The sequence below is a fragment of the Apodemus sylvaticus genome, chromosome 5, assembly GCF_947179515.1.
Source record: "Apodemus sylvaticus chromosome 5, mApoSyl1.1, whole genome shotgun sequence".
Taxonomy (NCBI): Eukaryota; Metazoa; Chordata; class Mammalia; order Rodentia; family Muridae; genus Apodemus; species Apodemus sylvaticus.
Window position 1 is genome coordinate 75,250,520 of NC_067476.1, and position 23,120 is coordinate 75,273,639.

The 23,120-nt window shown below is 45.9% G+C and overlaps 1 protein-coding gene across 1 annotated transcript in view; it reads right to left on the bottom strand.

Annotated features, from left to right (window-relative positions):
- Ext2 (exostosin glycosyltransferase 2) overlaps positions 1–23,120 on the bottom strand; it is a 135,702-nt gene that overhangs the window by 56,389 nt on the left and 56,193 nt on the right. Inside the window, exon 8 of the mRNA XM_052183056.1 lies at positions 14,993–15,124. Coding sequence (XP_052039016.1) covers positions 14,993–15,124 — 132 coding nt within the window. The remainder of the gene's footprint in view (positions 1–14,992; positions 15,125–23,120) is intronic.

Consider the following 23,120-nt stretch of genomic DNA (forward strand, 5'->3'; position numbering starts at 1 on the left):
TCCTATCTCACATTTATTTGTAATGACTTGCCTTCCGTTTGTTGGTCTTCCTGGGTCTGAGGCCTAGTGCTGTGTAACATTTCTTGAAACTCTCAGCCACCTTCCTTTCCAAACAAATCCTCTTTCTCTAGTTCTTCCCCCTTCCTGCAGTTCCAAGCGCACCGGTGTGTAGGCCGCACACCTCTGCTCTCCACACCCTGCAGTGCCCACGGCTGACACGTTGGCTGTTTTCTGACCATTTCTTTGGACCTCAGCCTCCAGTCTACACGGGTGTCCCGATAGCTGGGTGTCTGCCATTCTTACTCAGGCTTCATGGTTTTTCATCATCTTTCTGATGGGGGCTCCTTGCTTCTCTTAGCACTTTACTGAAAGGATTGAGACCTAGACTAAAGACAAGTTCCTCAAGGCGGGGTCTGAGTGTTCGGGCCTGCTCTACCCAGTTTCCCCTCACCGTATCTGGACTAGCCTTGCGGTGTGAACCTGGCTGACAGCCTTGTGGGGTGGGATGGGTTGTGAGCACAGGTGTCAGCACTGAGCCAATCCAGGCAGGTCCCATCTTCTTGTCACACAGACACAGCTCTCAATGTCTTGGTCTAGAAGGTTCACAGGTGACAAATCCGGTTCCCCATCCCCCCATCTGCATAGTGGTCATGTTGAATCTTTGCATCACCAGAGATTACGGATTTCTACAGTGAACACCTATCTTCCCCGGGCAGTGAGGACCAATCTGTTTCAGGGCTTGGCTTCCTTTCAGGGCTCAGCAACTAGTTAAACTCACCCATGGTGCTACTGTGGTTGTTTCTTGCTCAGTTGGGAGAAATCTTTCTACATTCACTCAATCAAGTTAGTCATTCACTACCATGTGCCTTAATTTGAGGGCCATGTTTGTGTGTAAGTTCGCTGAAAATAATTCTTATGAAAATTGGCGGTAATTATATAACAGTTGAAATGATGGAAACAGAGAATTTCTACATAGGCTATAGTTCTTCAGTTTTGTCACCCAAAAGGTGAGGGGTCCCTCACTACAGATGACAGTGATGGTGATTCTGTGGTGCTGCGATCACGCCCAGGGCTTCCTGCACTCTCAGCAGGTATTCTGCCGCTGAACTGCGCCCTAGCCCAGAGGAAGGTCCTGAATGTCTCACTCCCTTCACCAGTCAGAGCTGAGTTAGCAGAGCGCTGCTGTTGGGTGAAAGGATCCAAAACAAAAATATTTAAGACAGTCACCTGGGTGTAAGGAACGCCCTGCTGTAAACAGAATCCCATCTCTTTATAAACTCCTGTTCCCATATGATAAGGCACTGTATATCCTGATCTCTATCTGTGGTTCTTGCATACAAAGATTCAAGAAGTGTAGATTGGAAACACTTGAGAGAAATGCTAATTCTCATGTAGGGATATGTAGAGACTTTCCTTTATAGCTCTTATTCCCTGAGCAAGAAAATAAAACTGATGTTCACAAAGCATTCACCAAGGCTTGGGCATTCGGAGCAACCTGGAGATTATCTGTCTCTAAGAGAAAGAGCACATATCTATGCACTCACACAACTGTGCACAGAGACTTAGCCATCAGTGGGGTTTTATACCCATGGGATCCCCCCTCACATACACACACACACGGGCTATACATCAGTGGGGTTTTACACCCACGATCACACACACACACACACACACACACACACACACGGGCTATACATCAGTGGGGTTTTACACCCACAGGATCTCTCTCTCTCTCTCTCTCTCTCTCTCTCTCTCTCTCTCACACACACACACACACACACACACACACACACACATACACACAGGGGCTATACATTATACATCAGTGGGGTTTTATACCCACGGGATCACACTCACACACACACACACACACACACACACACAGGGGCTATACATCAGTGGGGTTTTACACCCACAGAATCATACACATACACACACACACACACCACACACAGGGGCTATACATCAGTGGGGTTTTATACCCACGGGATCACACACAGACACTGACATCAGCTGCATTGGGGCCACAATGGTAACAATGTTTTAAAGTACTGTGCCATTCACAAAAGACTTCCTTATAAATTATAAATCCAATTTTTCATAATCTTACTACTTAAGAATTACCCTACACTATTCCCACTTTACAAATAAAGATAATAAATTTCAAAGAGGTAAGAAACCCATACAGGGTCAAACTAGTGAATGTTCCTGAACTCAGGTTTGATTCTAAAATGTCCTTTTCTTTGAAGGGCCAGACACCAATAAGTAATCAGGAATTAACTGTGACACTACTCCTCTGTAGCCATTAGCACCTCTGAGCCCAGCCCCACAGATAGCCAATTGTTACAGAGGGAAAGTCCCTCAGACCGTGAGCAGTAAGGGAGGAGGAACACGCATTTCAGAAATATCTGGGCTGCACTTAGCTTACTGAAGGCTCAGGGGTTAAACCCACCTGACTCCCTCTTGAAAATTCCTGCCATTAGCTGAGGCTTGGCCACTTCAATCTTTTATACTTGGCCAGATGCCCACCCTCCATTTACAGTGCCAAACTACTGTCAGGAGGAGCTGGAAGGGTGGCCACTGATTGCTTTTCAGGTAGTAGAGGAAAAAGTTGACATTTTGTCTTCCTCATGCTTGGAAAGGAAGGCGATCATTTATAAGAACCTCATCTGGCTGTGGCCTCCGTCAGTGGGATGGACATAAGCCAGTGAACAGCTCCACATAAGCCATATTAAAGGAATTTAGAATGAGCAAAAAGAAGATTCCAGATGTTGATACTTTCAATAATTCATGAGTTATAACAGTCTGTAAGCAATAAATTTCACTAAATATATCTATGATATGACTGCTTAAGATATTGGGAAAAATAACAACCATTGATTTTATTGGTTTACAATTTGACGTATTAAAAATAACAATTCCTCTGTTTGACACGGATAGTACACAGGGCTGGGGTTATTTTTAGAACAAACACACAATCTTCACCTCGAGCCCATGAGGATACAGACATCTGAAAGAAAGACCTCCATGGAAATACTCATGCTGCACTTGATTCCAACGGCCGAGGCTCACCTGTAGTCTAAAGACAGCAAGTGGGGCTACTAAACCACTACTTCTCACGAGAGGGTAAGCAAATTTACAAGCTCACCTAACTACCTCATGCTTGAAAAATTCTAGTAGTTTGAAAGAACACATGTGTAGACTTGTGTGTTGTCAGTCCATTGGCTCCATCAGCAAGGTCGACTGTGAGGTGGGAAGATTTCACAGGCACTCTTGGGAATGATTAAATTACAGCTCAGGACATTTGAGCTTAAAGGGCCACCACAGTTATGAGCAAGAAATCCCAAGTCTGTGTCTGTCTGTGAGATGGCAGGGACACAGCATTTCGGGAGAGCTGGTGAGGTGGAAGGGACGGCCTCCGTAACACAGCCACTTCTTAATTCTCTGGAATTTCACTAAGGCATATGTTTTGTCTACTGTGCTTTCCTCTGTTTCTTCTTGGGGGAAGAAAGGAGGCACAGACCCACAAGAGCAAAAGGAACAGGGTAGGAGCCAGCGGTGGATCTGGGTCTGACAAATTGTTGGAAGCTGAAACACATGGCGGTGTTTCTTTTCAAAAAATTCTCTCGCTGTAAAACACATAGAAATGTAGGATAAAATACAGCAAAACTCCTTTTCAACATGCAGCTGAGGTCACAGGAAAAAAGAAATCCCAGGCCAGGAACAAAGTGGAGACCTGGGGCAGAAGGCAGTGGAGTTGGCAAAGTGACAGCAGGAGGGCAGAGGCTGTGCCAGGAGAAAAGATGACACTCAGCACCAGTGCCTTTGAGGCGGGGTGGGGTGGGGTGGGTGGAGGGGAGAGTCTTGGACATGAAGCCTGTGTGACCAAAGGAAGGAAGACTATCAGGAAAAGCCATCTACAAAGAGACACAAGCAACACAACATACTCCTCTTTCTGGGCCTGAGCTTGGGGTAGTGTCAAGATCTCCTTGGGAAAGTTTAGTGGAAAGCAGTCTTTGTGCAGGTTTGAATGTAACAGTCTATGTGAAGGTCCAGAGGGGCTGAGGGAAGGGGCATGATTTATCTCTGGAGTACCTGGAGAAGCAGTAACTCCTGAAATAATCACTGACAATAAAGGAATGAAGCAAAGCAGAATGAACAAGACCCTAGAAAATACACACACACACACACACACACACACACACACACACACACACACCTACACTCATGCTCCAAAATTACAAAGCCTCCAAGAAACAATATAACCAAAGCAGCAGACACTGACTTCTGATACAATGAGATCTCACCAGGAATCCAGAAAACTGGAGAAGCAGAGGCAGGGTGTGATGGCTGTTGTCAACCTGACTATATCTGCAAAGAACTACAATACAGAAATGGAGGGCACAGCTGTGAGAGACTTCTTGCTTGGTCTGAGGTGGATGAATCCACATCTAGTCTAGTCCAGACCTTTGAGGAAGGAAGACCTAGGCCTTAAATCCAATCGTGGGGCAGGAAGATGCTGGAAGTCTAATAAGGACATAAAGGAAGCAGCCTCTGCTGCTCTCCCGCTTGACCTTGCCTAGCTAACACAGACATTCCTTCACCGGCAATGGAGCCTACAGTTTCTGGATCCCAGCATATAAAGAAGACTGGCTGAGACCTCCAGCCTTGTGGGGCTGAGCAACTACTAGCAACTACTACATTCTTAGCTGAGAGGGTGGGGGACTTATTCCATAAGTTCTATGACTCCAGAGAACCCTGACTAATACACAGGGTGCCAAGGTATCATCTACAAAATGAAGGGTAAGGGCTCCGTCTCCTTCCCTTACTCAGTTCTCAAAGGCTTGGGGCCCACACTTATTCATCCCTTCTCTGACCCTCACCCTGGGGCACAAGGATAATTCCCCAGAGCAATAAACCACTCTTAAGAGAAATAACCATTACCACTGACATTTGGACAGATGCCTGGGCCCCCACCTTCCTGACTACATGCAGCCCATCACTGGCAGCTCATCCAAGCCCAGATCTTCCAATCAGCTTTCCCTGCCTCACTCACAAGAACTGACACCACCACTGACCAGGTGCTTAAAGGAAGCCTCACTACAAAAGAACAAATAAGAAATTAAAAAAGAAAAAGGAAATAACAAATAAATGTAATCACAAACAATATTTTCAGAGATGGAAAGTAATGTATTCTTTAAATAAGAACTGATATGAAAGATTAGTTTGAAATAAAAAATGTTTTTTAACCAAAAGAAAAGGAAGGAAATGTTCCATAAACAGAACAGAAAGCAGCAGGGCTGCTCCCCACATTCACCATGCAGGGACAGATGCTGCAGAGAGACAAGATGCAGGGGACAGATGCTGCAGAGAGACAAGATGCAGGGGACAGATGCTGCAGAGAGACAAGATGCAGGGGACAGGTGCTGCAGAGAGACAAGATGCAGGGGACAGATGCTGCAGAGAGACAAGATGCAGGGGACAGATGCTGCTGCAGAGACAAGATGCAGAGGACAGATGCTGCAGAGAGACAAGATGCAGGGAACAGATGCTGCTGCAGAGAGACAAGATGCAGGGGACAGATGCTGCTGCAGAGAGACAAGATGCAGGGGACAGATGCTGCTGCAGAGAGACAAGATGCAGGGGACAGATGCTGCAGAGAGACAAGATGCAGGGGACAGATGCTGCTGCAGAGAGACAAGATGCAGGGGACAGATGCTGCAGAGAGATAAGATGCAGGGGACAGATGCTGCAGAGAGACAAGATGCAGGGGACAGATGCTGCTGCAGAGACAAGATGCAGGGGACAGATGCTGCAGAGAGACAAGATGCAGGGGACAGATGCTGCTGCAGAGACAAGATGCAGGGGACAGATGCTGCAGAGAGACAAGATGCAGGGAACAGATGCTGCTGCAGAGAGACAAGATGCAGGGGACAGATGCTGCTGCAGAGAGACAAGATGCAGGGGACAGATGCTGCTGCAGAGAGACAAGATGCAGGGGACAGATGCTGCAGAGAGACAAGATGCAGGGGACAGATGCGGCTGCAGAGAGACAAGGTGCAGGGGACAGATGCTGCAGAGAGATAAGATGCAGGGGACAGATGCTGCAGAGAGACAAGATGCAGGGGACAGATGCTGCTGCAGAGAGACAAGGGGCAGGGGACAGATGCTGCAGAGAGACAAGGTGCAGGGGACAGATGCTGCAGAGAGACAAGGGGCAGGGGACAGATGCTGCAGAGAGACAAGATGCAAGGGACAGATGCTGCTGCAGAGAGACAAGATGCAGGGGACAGATGCTGCTGCAGAGAGACAAGAAGGCAGAAGAAGAAAATAACAAACGACATCCAAGAAGAAAATGCCTCTGCACTGAAAGGCATGGATTTCCAGCTTAAAGAGCTCGAATCGGCATTGTCAGCAAAACCACTCATGTGGGGGCACATGAGCCTCAAATTTTTAGAACACAGAAGTTGCCAAGAGTGGGGGAAAGTTAACATTAAAAGCCAAGAACTAAAATGTTTCTTTCTGAGATTACATGGAAGGACCAGGAGACAACAGAGCAATGATTTCAAAGTAAATCTGCCTCCACCACAATTCTGAGTCCAAGCACTCACCGCATGGGAATAAGTACATTTCCAGACACCCAAGGTGAAGAGCATCATCTCTCTCTGTGCACAGCTCATTGGAAGGAAGAAACCAGAAAGAGAAAGATGCTAGACCCTAGTACAGGAAACAGCACAAAGCAGAGAGGAAAAGGAATTCCAGAATGGCAGAGGATCAGGACAACAGCTATACAGAGACCCAAAGAAGACTCACTGCACTGCAGGAGACAGGGCTTGGAAGCCAAGGAAAGGAAGCCCGCCCTTTACCTGAGCTGGCTATTTTACTGTTTTAACAAGGGAGGTTAGTAAGAACTATTTGCAATAGAACCAAACGAAGTAAAAGGAAAAAATAGCTATCAACCCCCAGAAAACAGAGGTTCCTCAGTACTATTCACAGCCTCAATTACACACAAGGTAAACAGCATTTTAATGAAAGTGATGGCAAGATGGCACTGGAAATGCACAAAAAACACAGGGAAGGCAGAGAATGGGAGAAGCACCAACTTGGAGAAACTTGGATGTCTCTTAGTGAGAAACTTAAAATTCCACTATGAGCATTTTGTACAGGAGCAGGGAGACAGGCAGAGGGGAGTAGGAAGGGTTGAAAGCATCTGTCCTGGGAACAGGATGCAGTGACTACTAAAACACGTGTGACAGAGCACTATTTTTTTTTTTTTTTTTTTTTGGTTTTTCGAGATAGGGTTTCTCTGTGTAGCTCCGCACAGCACTATTTTAAATGATAAAATAAATAAATATTGCAGAGAGAGAAAGGAGGGGGCTGGGATAAAAATCAAGTGTCAAACTCTGGCCACAGCAATGTGGCCATTTTTTCTAATCTACAACTGTAGCAGCCTGGTTATAAGAAAAATCTCATTCAAACATTACTTTGGAGACTCATCAAACTATGTTCCGTGATTGCTGAGGCCGACCAGAGGGAGCCTAACACCTGGTGCAGGGCAGCCAGTGTGTGCCCGGTCCATCTGCAGCAGGTCAAGCCTCCACACACTCTGAATCATGATTCACTTGCTCAGTTGGCATATGCCATGCAGAATCAAGAGGCAGTGGGGTTTGACCTATGAATGCTGGGGCTTCAGAGTGACCACTAGCTAAGGATAGAGGCAGGGGGTAGGGAATGCGTCCCCCTCGGGGTGCCTATAACACAGATATCTGTTATACTGTGGAAGAGCCCTTCCACTGCAGAAGATTTGTTTGACACAGTTATGATCTCAGACACGCCCCAAGTTTGCCTTTCACTTTCCTTATACGCTCTCCCCATTTAATTCTGGCTTGGGGCCTGGGCCTTCCTATCTTCCCTCTGACCAAAACTGGCTAAGCTCCTTAGTTCTTTGCGTCTTTAATTCCATAGACCAAGGCCCAACTCTCTATTCCCTGACTGCTGACAGATAATCTGAGACGTAGGCTTTCCCTGCAGCTCTTCACAGAAAAGTCTAGAGTTTAAGGTAGTCTACTAGGCCACTTGTGCAAATGTTCCCCAATTCATGATATACTTCTAAAAACAATATAATTCAAGAATTTACTTAAAATGCAAAGTAGGTTTCTGAATCCCACAGGTATGTTTGCCTTATCTAGGCAGTAAGAGGGAAAGGATGCTAGAATCAGCCTTAGAAGGACCCTTGGGGAAAAGAACAGGCCCTCGAATTCAGAGGTTGTGGTTTTTGTACACAACCCAGAAGCTACGGGTGGTGCTGAGTTGCACTGTGCAATTCATTAAACTGGTGTCTTTCCCATTTGAGAGTTCTGCCTCGTGCATCTGACTGTCCTTCCCGAGCTTCCGTGAAACTTCTGCCTGTTCGCATTTACAGCTAAGCGATCTTTCCAGAACAACCACAGTCGCTGTGAGCAATGGCCATCTGGACAGCTGAGAGCATGCAGCCTTCAGCTGGAGGCAGAGCAGTGACAGACATCGCACGAACAGCCTCTGGATAGTTCTGATCTAGACCCTGCAGGCCGCATTGAGGGCCGAGGTGGGAGAGACTGCCTCCTCCAGTCAGTGAACTAAGATGTAGTGGGTAAGTCAAACTCCACATCAAAACATGGTCCTAGGGGCAGCATCTGCATACAGTAGACCTAAGGCCTGGAACCTGCTAGAGATGTGAGTCCTATGCACCCACCATAGCCACGCCGGATCCTGGGGTGGAGAGGTGGACTCTGTATCCAATGTATACCTCGCATTTGCCCAACTGAGCTCATGGCTAGCGTCTACCACCCAGGAGCTCTCAGGGGCCTCTCAGAGTGCAGACAGTCCCTGGCCCTTTCTCCATCTAAACTCTTTTGGGGTTGGTCAGAGGCTAACAGGAAGTCCCCATACTTAGATAATCCCGGTTTATCTGCAGGTAAGCCATCCCTCTAGCTGACTTCACTGGAACAATTTCTTGTTTTCCCATCTTACCCTTACACAGTTACACACTTTAAGCTGCCTCCCCAAATTCCTCATTAACTTTTATCAATAGCTGTGATGAGAACGCCTATTTTTCTTCTGTGTTCCAGGTCTAATGTCTTAGTTAGTGTATCCACTGCTGTGATAAAACATCATGATACAAAACAACTTAGAGAAGAAAAGGTTTATTTCAGCTTACAGTTGTAGTTCATCATGAAGGGAAGTCAGAGAAAGAACTGAAGGCAGGAACTAAGGCAGAGGCGTGAAGGAATGCGGCCTACTGGCTTGCTCTCATGGCCTGCTCAACCTGCACCCAGGACCACCAGCCTAGGGGTGACACCACCATGGTGAGCTTGACCCTCCCAGACCAGTCCTTAATCAAGAAAATATAATAGGCTTGCCTACAAGGGGTGGGCACATAGGACTCAAGTTTCTAGCAGGTTCCAGGCCAAGGTCAAGTATTTCTTTTCTAAAATGGTTCTAGCTTATGTCAACTTAACATAAAACTAGCCAGCATATCTGACATAGAAAATGTAGAAAGGAAAAAGAGATGACAGTCTTTCCTAATGTTATTGCTTATTAAAACTTGAAGAATATATCTAATGAATATGTGAATAAAATCACAACATTGATAAAAAACAAAAATCACATTATAGACAAATAATGAAGAAATTCACAATTCTAAGAGGACATTACTTTTGATGTTTTAAAAGAATGTTACTGAGACAAGTTCAGTTTTGTTAGCATGTGCTAGAAGTCCAGTGCAAAAAAATACCCAGTCTCTGTCCTGGTCTCAATCTATGCCCTCCCGCAGCTCACATATCTGAGAGTAGACATCAGAATGGAGTCTGGGGAAAGCCTGGCTGCCTGGCCAGAGCAGAAATGGTCGCAGGGACAGTGAGACAGGAAGCAGGGATTAGGGAGATGATGATAACATTTGGCTGGCAAGCGCGAAGACAGAAACAGATCAGTGGGCAGACAAAGAGAAACTGTCAAAGAGACAGGAGGCCTCAGGATGAGCTAAGAACATTCAGAATACATTTATTAATTCATGAGGTATGAATGTGTATGTGTGCGCACGCGCGCGCGCGCGCGCGTGTGTGTGTGTGTGTGTGTGTGTGTGTGCTTTATGTATATGGGTGCTTTATCTGCAGGTATATCTGCACACTAGAAGAAGGCATCAGATTCTATGGGGCTACATTTATACATGGTGCCACATGTGGGTGCTGGGAATTGAACTCAGGACCTCTAGAAGAGCTCTTAAATGCTAAGCTATCTCTCCCACCTCCCACCTCTCACCTCCCATCCCCTCTGTATTCTTTCTTTTTAAAAACAACTTTTGATGTGCCTGTGTGTAGGTGTGTGTGTGTGTGTGTGTGTGTGTGTTACATGTGTTTTTGGTTAGATATATTTTTTCAAGTTGTAATCAGTAGTAACACTAGGAAATGTTTATGTGTAGCAGACTGTATATGCATTCACATTTGTGTAGAGGCCAGGGAGTCACCCCCAGCTCTGGGCTCACAGGTTTGTGTTATTTCATCTGGCTTTTTCACAGGGTTAGGGGATTGTGCCCTGGTCCTCACTTTACTGTCTGAACTCTCTCTCTTTCCCTAGATGCCCCTTACCAGCTTGAGCTCAGTGAGGAGACCTTTCCCAAGCATAGTCTCTAATCTCGGTAGACATCCTACTTCCAAGACTGCTCAAGGCTCTCTGTGGCAAACCGTCCCAGGCCCTGAGAATGGGACAGTGTGACTGCCCTCACCCTACTGATTAGAACAATGAGGCACCTGGTGATGAGGCAGGAGGCCACCCCCACTGTCTGTCACCCACAAGCCACAGCCACTTCTGTATTGAATGGAGACAGCGCTCACCTCTCATTGCCCTGTCTGAGTGTGCACAGAGCAGGCGGTGGCCAGCAACGCACCTCTGAGCATCCCAGAGCATCCTTGATTTACTGACCGCCATCCACACCTACTCCCACCTCGGGGGTCTGACATTGTAAATTTGCTGGAATCTAGGAGAGACTCCCCTGCAGGCCGGGCTCAGAGTAATCTCATCTAGAGTCAGTTAACTATTCCTGAGGGGAGGGAAAAGCCAACTGCACATGAATCACTGCTATCCAGCCTCCGCCTACTGCTTCCACTGAAGATACAGGAGTGAGCGGCCCTGGCTGTAAATCAAAAATCTCATCACCTGCCTGACTACAGAGGTGATGAACGCCAAAGTGTCCTGAACAGGTATTTAAGAAAGAACCAAAGGAAAATTATCAAACGCATTTCTGGATGTGCACCTAGATTTATGCCTTTTGTTCTCATGTTCTTCACCAAGCTCTGAGTTCCTTACTTTGACCACTCTGTCTTAAACTCCAAGCATACCCATTCTAAAACTACACTTTCACATTTTCCCTTAGTCTATACTTGCAAAAAGAGAATTGAAACTCCCAATTATTTACTCTTAGAGTTCTAGATAAGCAAGGGTTGAAGCCCTTAAGTCCCAGGTAGTCTGCCCGAGTGCGCTGGTAGCACTTGCCTGCATTCTGCAGACAAGCACCATATGCTAGTTCAGGAGTTAGATTCCACACTGAGGGGGCTGGGGGCTCCCACGGGACTTTACCAGCAGTGTGAAGCTCACGTCCTCACTTGTTTACACAACCTGTCAGTTAAGGGACCAGCACAGGCCACAGGCATTATGTGTGCACCGTGAGACTTTACAGAGGCCATCTATCACTTCCCCTACATTCTAAGCAGGTGGTATGTGGGGGACGACCAAAATAATGGCTATCATATTGGCATGTGAGTCCCGCAGCTGTTTAAAACCTCATAGGAAGTTATGCTTCCATGTGTTTTAGGCAACAAAAAGAAACAGATTCCACACGTTCAGAGGTCGTGCTTCCTGCGCGGGGGTTTGCAAGGCCCTGTGGAGGAAGGATGCATGTGCAGGCCCCTGGGAAGAGGAGCTGATGGCAAGGAAAGGCACACTGGGGCTAGGGAGGAACAGTAGGTGGGCATACTGGAGGGAAGTAGCTTGGGCCATAATGGAGAACTCTTCAGCAAGCAGAAGCCAGGCTAGGAAAGCAGACAAGCCAGACTGAGAACGCCCCTCAGAGTGAACGGCATCTCTGGCTCACCAGGGAGAACAGTCACTCTCCCGGACATGGCTCCACCTGGAGCAGTTCTCTCCTGGGTTCCTCAAGCTGCCTCCAATGCCTTCCCATCGCCACACACACCAGTCCTCCACACTGGTGTCACACAGGTTGGCCCCAAGTGCATTCTTACTCCGCTAGTGCTGTGGGGATTTCTTCTTATCTATACAGAGCACTGATATGTCAGTTACGTCATCAATATTTTGGGACCCAGTCGACCTCAGGCTTCATCTCCTCCTTCCGGCTCCAGTGCCCGACGCCCCTGAATCCCCTGTCCCCATGTCTCTCTGTGCCTCCAATCGTTGAAGAGGCTGACTTTTATGCACTGTGTGCTTTTGACACCTTTATCAAAAAGTAAGTGGTCATCTATTCTATTCCACTAGTACACGTGTCTGGTTTTGTGCCAGTACTGCATTGTCTTTTCCACCAAGGCTCAGAGGTATGATCTGAAATCAAGTACTACATACATGTAATACATCTGGTAACCGTTTCTTGGCTATCTGTGGTTTTTCTGTTTCCACATGAATTTTAGGAGTTTTTTCCTGGTTGTTGTTTCTTTTTTCTAGTTATGTGGAGCCCATTACTGGAATCTTTATGGAAACTGTATAGTCTCTGGATTACTTTAGGTAATGCTTCAGTCTCTGAGCACTGACGTATTTCCCTTGTCTAGTGTCATCTTCTTCCGTCTGTGCCCTCAGACTGCACTACAGAGGTCTTTCCCCCCTTGGTTAGGGTGCCCCAGGCTTACTTGTTTGCTTATTTACTGAAGCTATCATGAAAGAAACTCTTTTCCTGATTTCTCCTTGGGAAGTTAGTTACTGAGCCCTGTCACTTTGCTGAAAATATTTACGTGACCTAAGAGCTTTCTGGGGCGCCCACAGACTCAGCAAACGGGGATAGTCTCCTACTTTGTCCCCTTGCTTCTTTTTCTTGTCTTACGGCTTTAGCTCTAGTGACTATGAGTGACGAATGAGCACCCGTCTCATTCAGGGTTTGGGGAAATACTCCCAGGGTTTGGGGAAATACTCCCTGGTTGGCATAACACTGCCTGGCTGTTTACCTCCAAAAGCCTTTACTACACTGAGGTCATTTCTTTCTAGTCCTAGTTCCTTCAGGACTTTTATCATGAAGCTTCGTCTAATGTCTTTCCTCAGTCACAGAAGATCGTGTGATTTCTGTCTTGAAGTAGACTCATCTGGTACGCAACATCTGCCCATTCACATGCTAGTTGAAATGTTGAGCTAATTACATCCCTGGAATGAACCCAAGTTTGTTGTGATATATGATATTAATGTCCTCTTGAATTTGGTTTGTAAGTATTTTGCTGAAATTTTTTTTTTTTTATCCAGCCATAGAAGTTGGTCTATAGTTTTGTGTTTTTATCTGGTTTGGTATCGGGATAATACTGGCTTCACAGAAGGTTTGGTGGTGGTCCTTCATTTTCAGTTTTATGGCACAATGTGAGTTCTGGGTGAGCTCTTCCTTAAAGGTTTGCCCATACTCAGTAGTGAATCTGCCTAGTTCTAGCCTTTTCCTTGTGGGAAGACTTTCCATTGTTACTTCAATTGTGCTGCTTCTTGCAGGTTTGTTTAAGTTGTCTTTATATTCTTGTACTATTTAATTTCAGTAGGTGATATATACTTAGGAGATCTATCTACTGTCTCCAGATTTTTAAGCTTTTTGAAAAGTTTCCACAATATTCTCTATTGATTTTCCAGATTTCGATGGATTCTGCTGTAACAACTCCCCTTCTTCTCCAATCTTGCTGGTAAGGCTCTGTTCTTTCCTCTGGTACTTTGGTCAGAGTTTTATCAGTCTTGTTCATATGTTCAAGAACCAGCTCTTTAACTCTGTGAATTGTTCTTCCAGTTTCTAGTTAATCAACTTCCACCCTGATTTTATGATATCTGTCCATAGTGCATTTAGGTTTGCTTCTTGTGTTTCTAGAACCTTCAGTATCATTGGGTAATTTATTTGAGATTGCTCTGATTTTTAAAATTTTTACTTTGTATGTTTAGGTGTTCTGACTGTGTGCATGTCTGTGTATTAGCAAGTGTACCTTGTGTACTTCTAATTATTAGGTGTATTACTGATCCCTGGCACCTGTGCAGGTCAGAAGAGGGTGTCAGATCCCTGAGACTGGAGTTACAAAGGTTGTAAGCCGCCATTTAGGTGCTGGGAATTGAACTGGTACCTCTGGAACTGCTGCTGAGCTATCAGACCAGACCATTGATTTCCTTTTTAAAGTTTGAACAGTAACTGCTATAACTGGCTTCCCTTCTCTCCCAGAAGCTTGGTAGGCTGTGCCGGCATTTCATCAGAGTGTGGGAATGTTAAGGCTCCTCCCTGACTTCTTCAATAACTCACTGCTAACTAAAGAGTATCCTGTTCAATTGCTAAGTGTTTGTGTATTCTCTGTGGTTTCTCTTATTGATTTCTAGTTTTGTTCTGTTGTCTAAGAAGGTAGAATTGCTTCAGTGTTTTGTATGTGTTAAGGCTAGCTTGCTCAGTGACACCTAATGTGCTATAGAGATGGTCCTATGGGCTGCTAAGAGTGTCTTGTTATCTGTTGGATGGCATGGTCTGTAGATGTCTATCATACTCAACTGCATGGGTTAGCTCTGCTGTTCCTCTGCTTTTAGTTTGGAAGACCTGATTAAAGAAAAGAATGGCATCCTGAATCCCCCAGAATTACATCAGGACTTAGCTAACTTTCATGACAGCTAATGTTTATAAATTGGGAGCCCCCAATGTTCTTCTGAGACAGCAGCATTTAAATGCCCTCTTCCTGGGTTGTACACATCCCTTCCTACCACCCAATGGTTCACATGGCTAGCACAGGAAGCCACTTACCACAGCAGGAGGGTCATTCCACTCTTCATAGGAGATGGCGGCATATGGATAGATCCTGTCATTGATGATCTGTAGGGTGGCCAGGGCGATGGCTTTAATGGACTGGAAGTATGCCTCCCAGAACCATCGTGCCTACAAAGAAGACAACAGGATGCAGGTGAGGTGGTGAGATGTGGGGAGCAATGCCCTGTCACCGCCACTCTAGGACTGGGTGGCTCCTTCATTCTGGGGTGAAAGGTGCTCCCTGCTGCCATACAGGCTGTGTCAGATGGCAGTCAGAACAGAATAGTAACCAGGGAAGTACACAGAGTTGTCATAATAGAAGAGGGCCTATGATGATGAAAGTACTGTGCTATGTCTGGCCATGTTTAGAGTCTTTTTAAAAGGTATATACAAGGCTGAGATAGCCCTGTCTGTGGTTAAAGCACTTGCCATATAAGCATGAGGTCCCAAGTTTGGATTCCCAGAACATATGCAAATGTGAGGTGGGCATGGGAGCCTACACATAATCCCAGGATCGGAAAGTGCAGATAGAAGATCCCGGAGCAAGCTGGCTAACAAGACTGGTCATATCAGTGAGCTCTGGGTTCAATTGAGAGACCCTGCCTCAAAGAATACAGCAGAAAGCAAAGAAGAATGATTCCTCGTCTTGAGGATCATTCGATCATATGTACACATGCAGTCACTCACACACACAAATATACATGCACGTGAAAATGTACCAAACCCATTAGATATAGAGAGTATGTTAGAAGTCTTGTGTGCAGAGTTAAGTGGATGTTTATGTCTATGCAGGACAGGCCTGGTAAGGTAGGGAGCATTGCACACTGCAGATATCATATGCCATGTCTAGCCAACATCTCACTCCATCAAAGGCACCCATGATGCACATTTCTCTCATGTTCACTCTTGAATACCATGCAACTAGCATCAAATGATGTTAACTCTCTCGTCACAGACTTACTTGGTATCACTTGGAACACACCTAAATTGTATCCTGGAATCAAGGTGTGGCTGGCCTCACAAAATGAACTGAAAAGCACTCTCTGTATTTTTTATATTTCTTGAAGAATTTAATGCAAATTTGTCACTACTTTTCTTCCTTGAAAGGGTTTACAAGAATTCATTAAAGACATAGCTGGGGTAGGTTTCTTGTGAATAAGTGTGTCAAGGTGTTATTTGGTACTTTTGCTTCTCACTGTGAGACATTTGTTACTTTTGCTGTCTCATTGTGAGACATTGTCTCATTTGTAGTCCAAACTGGCCTTGAACTCCCAAACTTTCTTTTCCTCCTCCCAAGTGCTGGGATTATGGGCCTGTGCTCCCATGCCTGGCATTATTTTATTTTACTTGAGACAGCATCTCACTCTGCAGCCCAAACTTGCAATTCTCCTGTTTCAGCATTCTTGGGTGCCAGGCTGTATGACTTAAAATGACTGATTTTTCCTTGCAGACATAGAAAAATTCGAATCTGGATGAGTGAGCTTAAAAAAAGACTGTTTCCAAGGAAGAGTCTATCCTGTTTAGATTGTTATGTTTCCTGGAATAAAGCTGTGGAACGAAGCCCTTCATCCCATCCCTAACCTGTCAGTGGGCTCTCTCTGAGTGCCTGTCTTTCTGACATGCAGTCAATCTGCAGATTCATTTTAGAAGGAGAATTTTTGTTATTTTTTTCTTTTTCTCCATTATATTTTCAATTTTTTTCTTTTTAAAATATTTTGTTTATCTATTTTGTGTGTGTGGTACACATGTGAATGTGCTGTGGGAGAAGGCGCATGTGCCAGGCAGAGGCCAGAGAAAGACATCAGTGTCTGCCTGAATCTCTACCTGTGCACATGTGCGCACGGGCACCTGAATGCTGGCCAACAGCCAGCTGTGAAACACAGCCTCTAACTCAAGATGCCTCCAATCATTCCCCCAGCCCACAAATAGCAATTCACTTAGAGAGGAAGCAAGCTCTGCCAATAATCACAACTCCAGTGTCTCAGCCCGAGAATAAGTGAGCTTCTTAGGCTTAATCGCTTCTGCAGGACCTTGATGGTAAGAGTTCAGAAGACATAAGTTACAACCCCACCAGGCCTCTCTGTCAGCTCCCAGTCCACAGAGACAGGAGATTTCGTCATGTGGACAATGTTCTCTTCCCAAGAGCAAACACAAATACTATGTTACCTCGTCTCCAAGCAATATATGAGCTACCTTTCTATCTATTCTCCAAGTTTGATTGAAGGAGACTTTGGCAGCCATGTAAACCCTCCTGGTGGCTGTATGGGGGAAGTTAGTCATGCAGGAATAGATCAGATCAATAAGCTCTTGATTAGGCATTGACTAAGCCAGTAAAGCCTACAGACTTCATAGTATACAATAAGCAAAATTCCCAACACTTACACACAAGGAACTCTGAGAGGGGCAAGGCTAGACCAGCTTGAGACTATAAACTACCCACCCAGGGGCCTAGGGAGCTGAGTCAGCAGGCAAAGCAGTTGCTGTGCAGCCCTAAGGACTGGATCTGGAGTCCCAGCAGCCAGGTAAGAGCCAGGCAGGCGTGATGCCCAGCTCTAACCCCAGCTCTCAGGAGGTGGGCATGGGAGCCCTGGGGAAGCAGGCTAAACAGACTGAGTAGAATCAGGAATTCTGGACTCAGAAAAGACTGTCTCAATAAATAATGTGTTGATAGACAGGAGACACTGGATGCCAGCTTCTAGCCTCCACCCATGCACACAGGTGCATGAGCATGTTTGCTAACACACACGTAAACATGCATGTAGGTACAGCTGATGTGTCTTGCAGCTGGTAAACCTATCTGCTTCCCAGATCTGTAAGGCGAAGGTCACAGTGTCTATCCTGTGGAGCTGAGAAGATTCTGGGAGCTGAGACTTACAGAAACCATCCCCTAGGGCTGCTGTAAGCCAAACATAGCTGCTCTCCCCAACACATAAGCTATGGTTTGAAATATGAAGTGCCCCCTACAAGCTCATGTATCAAACTTCTTGGGTCCTATCTGGGGGTTCTATTTCAGAAAGTTCTAGAAACCTAAGAGGGAAAGCCTGGTTGGAGGAGACCTATCACTGGGGGCATGCCCTTGAAAGCTACTCCGAGTCCCCAGTCCCCTCCTCACTTCTTCCTGTCTACTACAGGTGAGAAGCCTCCTCCTCCACATGCCATCGCCATGATGTTCTGCAATGGCTGACAGTGTGATGTGGGGCTAGCCCATGTCTTCTGCTGTGCGTGCACTCTTACATACAAGGACAAAGTCCTTTACACTGACTTTCAACTTTTCACTTTCCCTTGAACTTCTCACTCATGCCTGGCTAGAATGCAGACATGGCTGACTACAAGCGACACTGCAGAGGTAAGATAAACTAAACAGACAAGGCCAACATGCTGAAAGGGACAGGGACAAAGCACAGGAAGGGAAGGTGGGTTCCCCAGTGGCTTTGCTACAGACCATGAGGCAAGCAGACCCACATTTTTAGCACAGTGTGGAGTGCCCTGTTTTCACTGAGATTTTATCAAAAGGGATCATCAATTATTTTTTAAATGTGTGTGTGTCAGTGCTTCTCCTGTAGGACTGCATGTACAACCGGGGCCTGTGACAGCCGGAAGACGATACAGGATCTCCTGGAACTGGAGTTACAGAGCTTGTGAGCTGGGAACTGAAGGTGGATCTCCTGCAAGAGCAGATTGTGATCCTAAGAATTGAACTTTTTCTCTCAGTCTGAATTTGCTGAATTTTGTTGAATAGGTGATCTTATGAGACCCTCCTTTATTTTGTTAATTCAGGAGTTTAGTGAGTGGCTCAACTCACTAAATGTTAACTAATCTTGCATTCCTGCCTGCACTTTGTGATGATCCACCAACCCGTTCCCTGTACTGCTCAGCTTGCTTGGCAGTAGTTTTTTTTTAGGATTTCTGTGTTAATATAGTACAAATCATTGATTTTAATATGCACTGTTATTTTATATAACACCAGCAACAAAAATATTTGTAATTAAAATATGACACAGGTAAAATTATAACAAAACAATCTTGATAACAGAGATGTTATTTTTAAGTAAGTATATGGATGATTGAATGTGTATGTGAATGCAGGGACCTATGTACACCAGTAGAGGGCATCACATCTCCCTGAACCTGGAATTAGAGGTGTTTGTGGGCAGCCTGATCTAATCAAACCTGGGTCCTCTATGAGACCCAGAAGTATGTGTTCTTAAGAACTGAGCCATTTCCACACCCCCACAGACAGTGATGTTTAGATGTAGAAAAATACGTGTTTGGAATCTACTAAGTGGTGTGTGTTCTTGTTTGACCTCCAGACAGGCCTGGGAAGAGCAGCGGTCACCTGCTCCTGTCCACTAACTCATTTCTGTTCATCAGTGTCCAGCCAACAAGCCTTCTGGAAAGGGCAAACAGAACCACAGTCAGGCTTCCCATAATCTAGGTTACCTTTAACTACTAAGTTTTCACCAGGACAGACAACTCTGAAGGTCATTAAGGAAACAGAACCTGTTTTCTTAGAAACCTCACCAGGACAGTATCATTAACTAAATCAAGGTGTCAAAACTGAGTGCAAAGACCCCACGTATCCAAGAGTGAGTAAACGAGTTAGTGTATCAAACACAGTGGGTCCCAGCAAACACGTACCCAGTGAGGCGGGACCACATCAGCTGGAGAGCAATCATAGCTTACATTCCTGCTGTATCATCAATGTAAGGAAGGCTGGAAACGCTGAACTAGGTCTAACAAGTTCTGCGTTAACTGCTTCCCAGAACACTGATGAGCTGCCTGACTTCCCCAGGTCTCCGTGTGGTATCTTTAAATGAAGTCACGTGATCCTTGAGGAGTCCTCTACACCTGATACTCACTGCCACTACAGACAAATCTCCTGTTTCCTCCACTCTTCATTACTGAATGTCTCTCTGTACCCTAAGACATACCTGGCATTTAAAATCCCTACTATCTGTCTTGCCCAGTCTGCCCAAATACAGCCCTAGGTCATATCATAGACACACACATGCATGCACACACGCAGGCACACACGCGGGCACACATGTATATGCATGAATGTTCTGACGCACAGACTAAAGATAATTACTTTCTCTGGGAGTCTTACTTCCTTTCAAATGTTGTCTGCCTTCTCTTTCATCTTCCCAAATCCTCTCGGAGGGACTACCAGCTCCCAACCCAGCATTTAAGCTTAGACACCTCTGCGCTGCCCTAACACAAATAAAACCTTGAACAAACTTAAAAACAACAGCAACATTTTTTTCTACCCACTAAGGAAGTGAGGTACTAGGGCAGCCATTTTCCCCAAAACCGAAGGAAGCAACAGGTGGGAAGGAAACCCCAATGTACTGTAGAGAGGCTTCTGCGGTTCAGTGCCAAGGGAGAGGCCTGAGCTGTGCGCCACAGGTGTCTGCAAGAGCGCTTACAGAGCGCTTACAAGCTCTGCACATGTGAGTCTTACTAATACCTGCAGTCAGCTGAGTCTCACAGTGAACACCAGAGGAAACCCCTTGGGGCTTCTGGCCAGGGGCAGAGAACACGCCCTACTTCATTTCTGCTGCCTTGATAGAATAACTTGACAAAAGCAACTCGGGGGAGGAAAGGGTTATTTTCACTTACACTCTGTTTGTGAGTCTCTTGCACACCCGGAGCTGGCTGAGAAGGCTAGGCTGGCTGCCGAGTGACTCCCAGGAACAACAAGCCTTGCCGTCACACCTGGGGTTTTACTGGTTCTGGGACTCCGACTGAGTCCCCACCTCAGGTGATGTCGGTGTCACCTGAGGTCAGTGAGCACTGCTGGCCGAGTCATCTTCCTGCCCTCCATTACTTCTGCTGTGCTGTCTACTGTGTCCATTAGGGACTTTATCATGTCATTTAATGTTGTTTTAAATTCTAGTTCTGATACTTCTACCATCCCTCCCATGCCAATTCTGATGTCAGTGTTTTTCAGTCTCTTCCACTGTTTTTATCTTTTGAAGGCCTTACACACTTGTGGTCCAGCCATGGTGATCGGGGATAGGCCTGTGGTGATGAGATGTGGGGCAGAGGGACCTTACTGTTTCGTGAGTAGCACCATTCCCTAAGGCAGGGGCTCTGCATATGGAAGAGAGGAGGAGTGGAGCCGAGCAGACGCGGGCAGGTGAGCGTGGTCACTCTCTGCTCTCTGTTCTAACCGTCTTCTGGAGGCGGAGAACACAAGGATGTATCTGATTATATATGGATATGGATATCACAATGTATAAGCTAATAGGTAAATTTAAAAAGTGGGAGGGGATGTGGAACGTTCCGTTCTTTAAGGACCTGTGCTCTGTGTGCTATGGTGCAGGGTAGTTTAAAAATGCACTTGGGATTTATTCTAATCCTAAAGAGCAAGCCAGAGTTTAGAACAACAAGCAAATCACAGCTAATGTGACAGCATAAAAGGTTACACCTTTTATGGGGGGCCCCAACGTCCGAATCCCAGAAGGTGGGGCCACGGTTGAGGGCTTGGGGCTCTTGCAGGGCCAGTGCTTGGTTCTCAGTGTTCCCTGGTCAGCTCACAAATGCTTGTAAGACCAGTCCAGGGAAGCCAATGCTCTCTTCTGATTTTCTTAGGTACCCGTGAGCGGTTAAATAAAACTCCAAAGGCAAAAGAGAAGAAAGAGGGGGAAAACGAAAACAAACAAACCCAGAGACTGAACAAAGACATCTCCAGTTTCCAGAGAAAAGGTCACAGGGTTGGAGTCATGTAGTACTGAACCCTATGATTCTATTCACATGAGACCTAGAAAGACAAATACATACGCTAATAGCTGTCATTGGCTATCAGAGACTGTAAACAAGGCTGTGGATGGTGGTGGTGGTGGTGGTGGTGGATGTGTGTGTGTGTGTGTGTGTGTGTGGTACTTGACAGGAAAAAGGCATAAGGGATTTTCTAGAGATAGTGAAAAATATTCTATTATCTTTGTTGTGATGACACAACAGTATATATTTGTCATAACTTATGGAGATTCATATTTCATGGGAGTGAATTTAGTTTACTTATGTTGAAACTTTAATGGAACAAGAACAATCGCAACAAAACAGAAGGTAACACACGCTGTAAGCCAGCCCCTCTCCTAACGCCCATCTAAGCAGGACAAGGAAGAGCCTCTTCTCTATGGCACTCACCAGTGCCCATGTGCTGGCCTGCACAAGAGAGAACCAGTCAACACGGAGTGGGAGGAGCCCATGGCCATGACCAGCAAGGCATGCTGAGAGCTGGTGACTGCTCAGAGGGGGAGGGTCAGGTCTCTTTTATTACATTTTCTACAAGTTTGATTGATTAATTGATTGATTGATTGATTGATTGATTGACTGACTGACTAATTTGAGGCAGGGTCTCACTGTATAGCCAGCCATGGCTAGTCTGGAACCTGCTATACAGAACAACTGACTAGAGCTCACAGAGATCTACCTGCTTGCTCTTTCCCAGTACTGGGATTAAAGGTATGCACCACCACAGCAGTTGAGGACATATGATTTTTAGCTTAGTGATTTGGTAATGATTATACTTCAGCAATGGTCATACAATGGGCAGTCAAGACTGAGGCCTGGCTAAACTTTAGACTCATGGAGAGAGTACTTTTCCAGAATCGGTTGCATGGATGAGGGGTGACTGCTGGACTGGGCTGCTGGATTGGAAGAGGCTGTTAACGATAGGATAGGCTATACGGGGATGGGCTATATGGGGATGGGCTATACGGGGAGAGGCTATATGGGGATGGGCTATACGGGGATAGGCTATACAGATCATTGTATGTTCTAATCAACCTTGTTACGAACCTAGAACTGCTCTAAAAGAAACAATTAACCACGACCCATCCTTTGAGGTTCACACCCTCCTTGAAGGCATTCCGAGGCACTTGTTATTCACACACCCCTTCATTCTCTGCCACCCCAACACCTGCTCTGTCCCCTGTGACCTCAGGGAGAACAAACATAAGTTCTAGGGGACTGACACTGGCAGCAGGCCCACAATGCAAACAACATTTGCCAGCCCTGTGTGCAGGCAGAGTTCTGAGAAAGGACCTGGATGCTTTTAAGGCAGGGGTTCTCTCCATTCTCAAAGCTTCTGCACACTGGAGCCCCAAACTTCCCCTGGAGC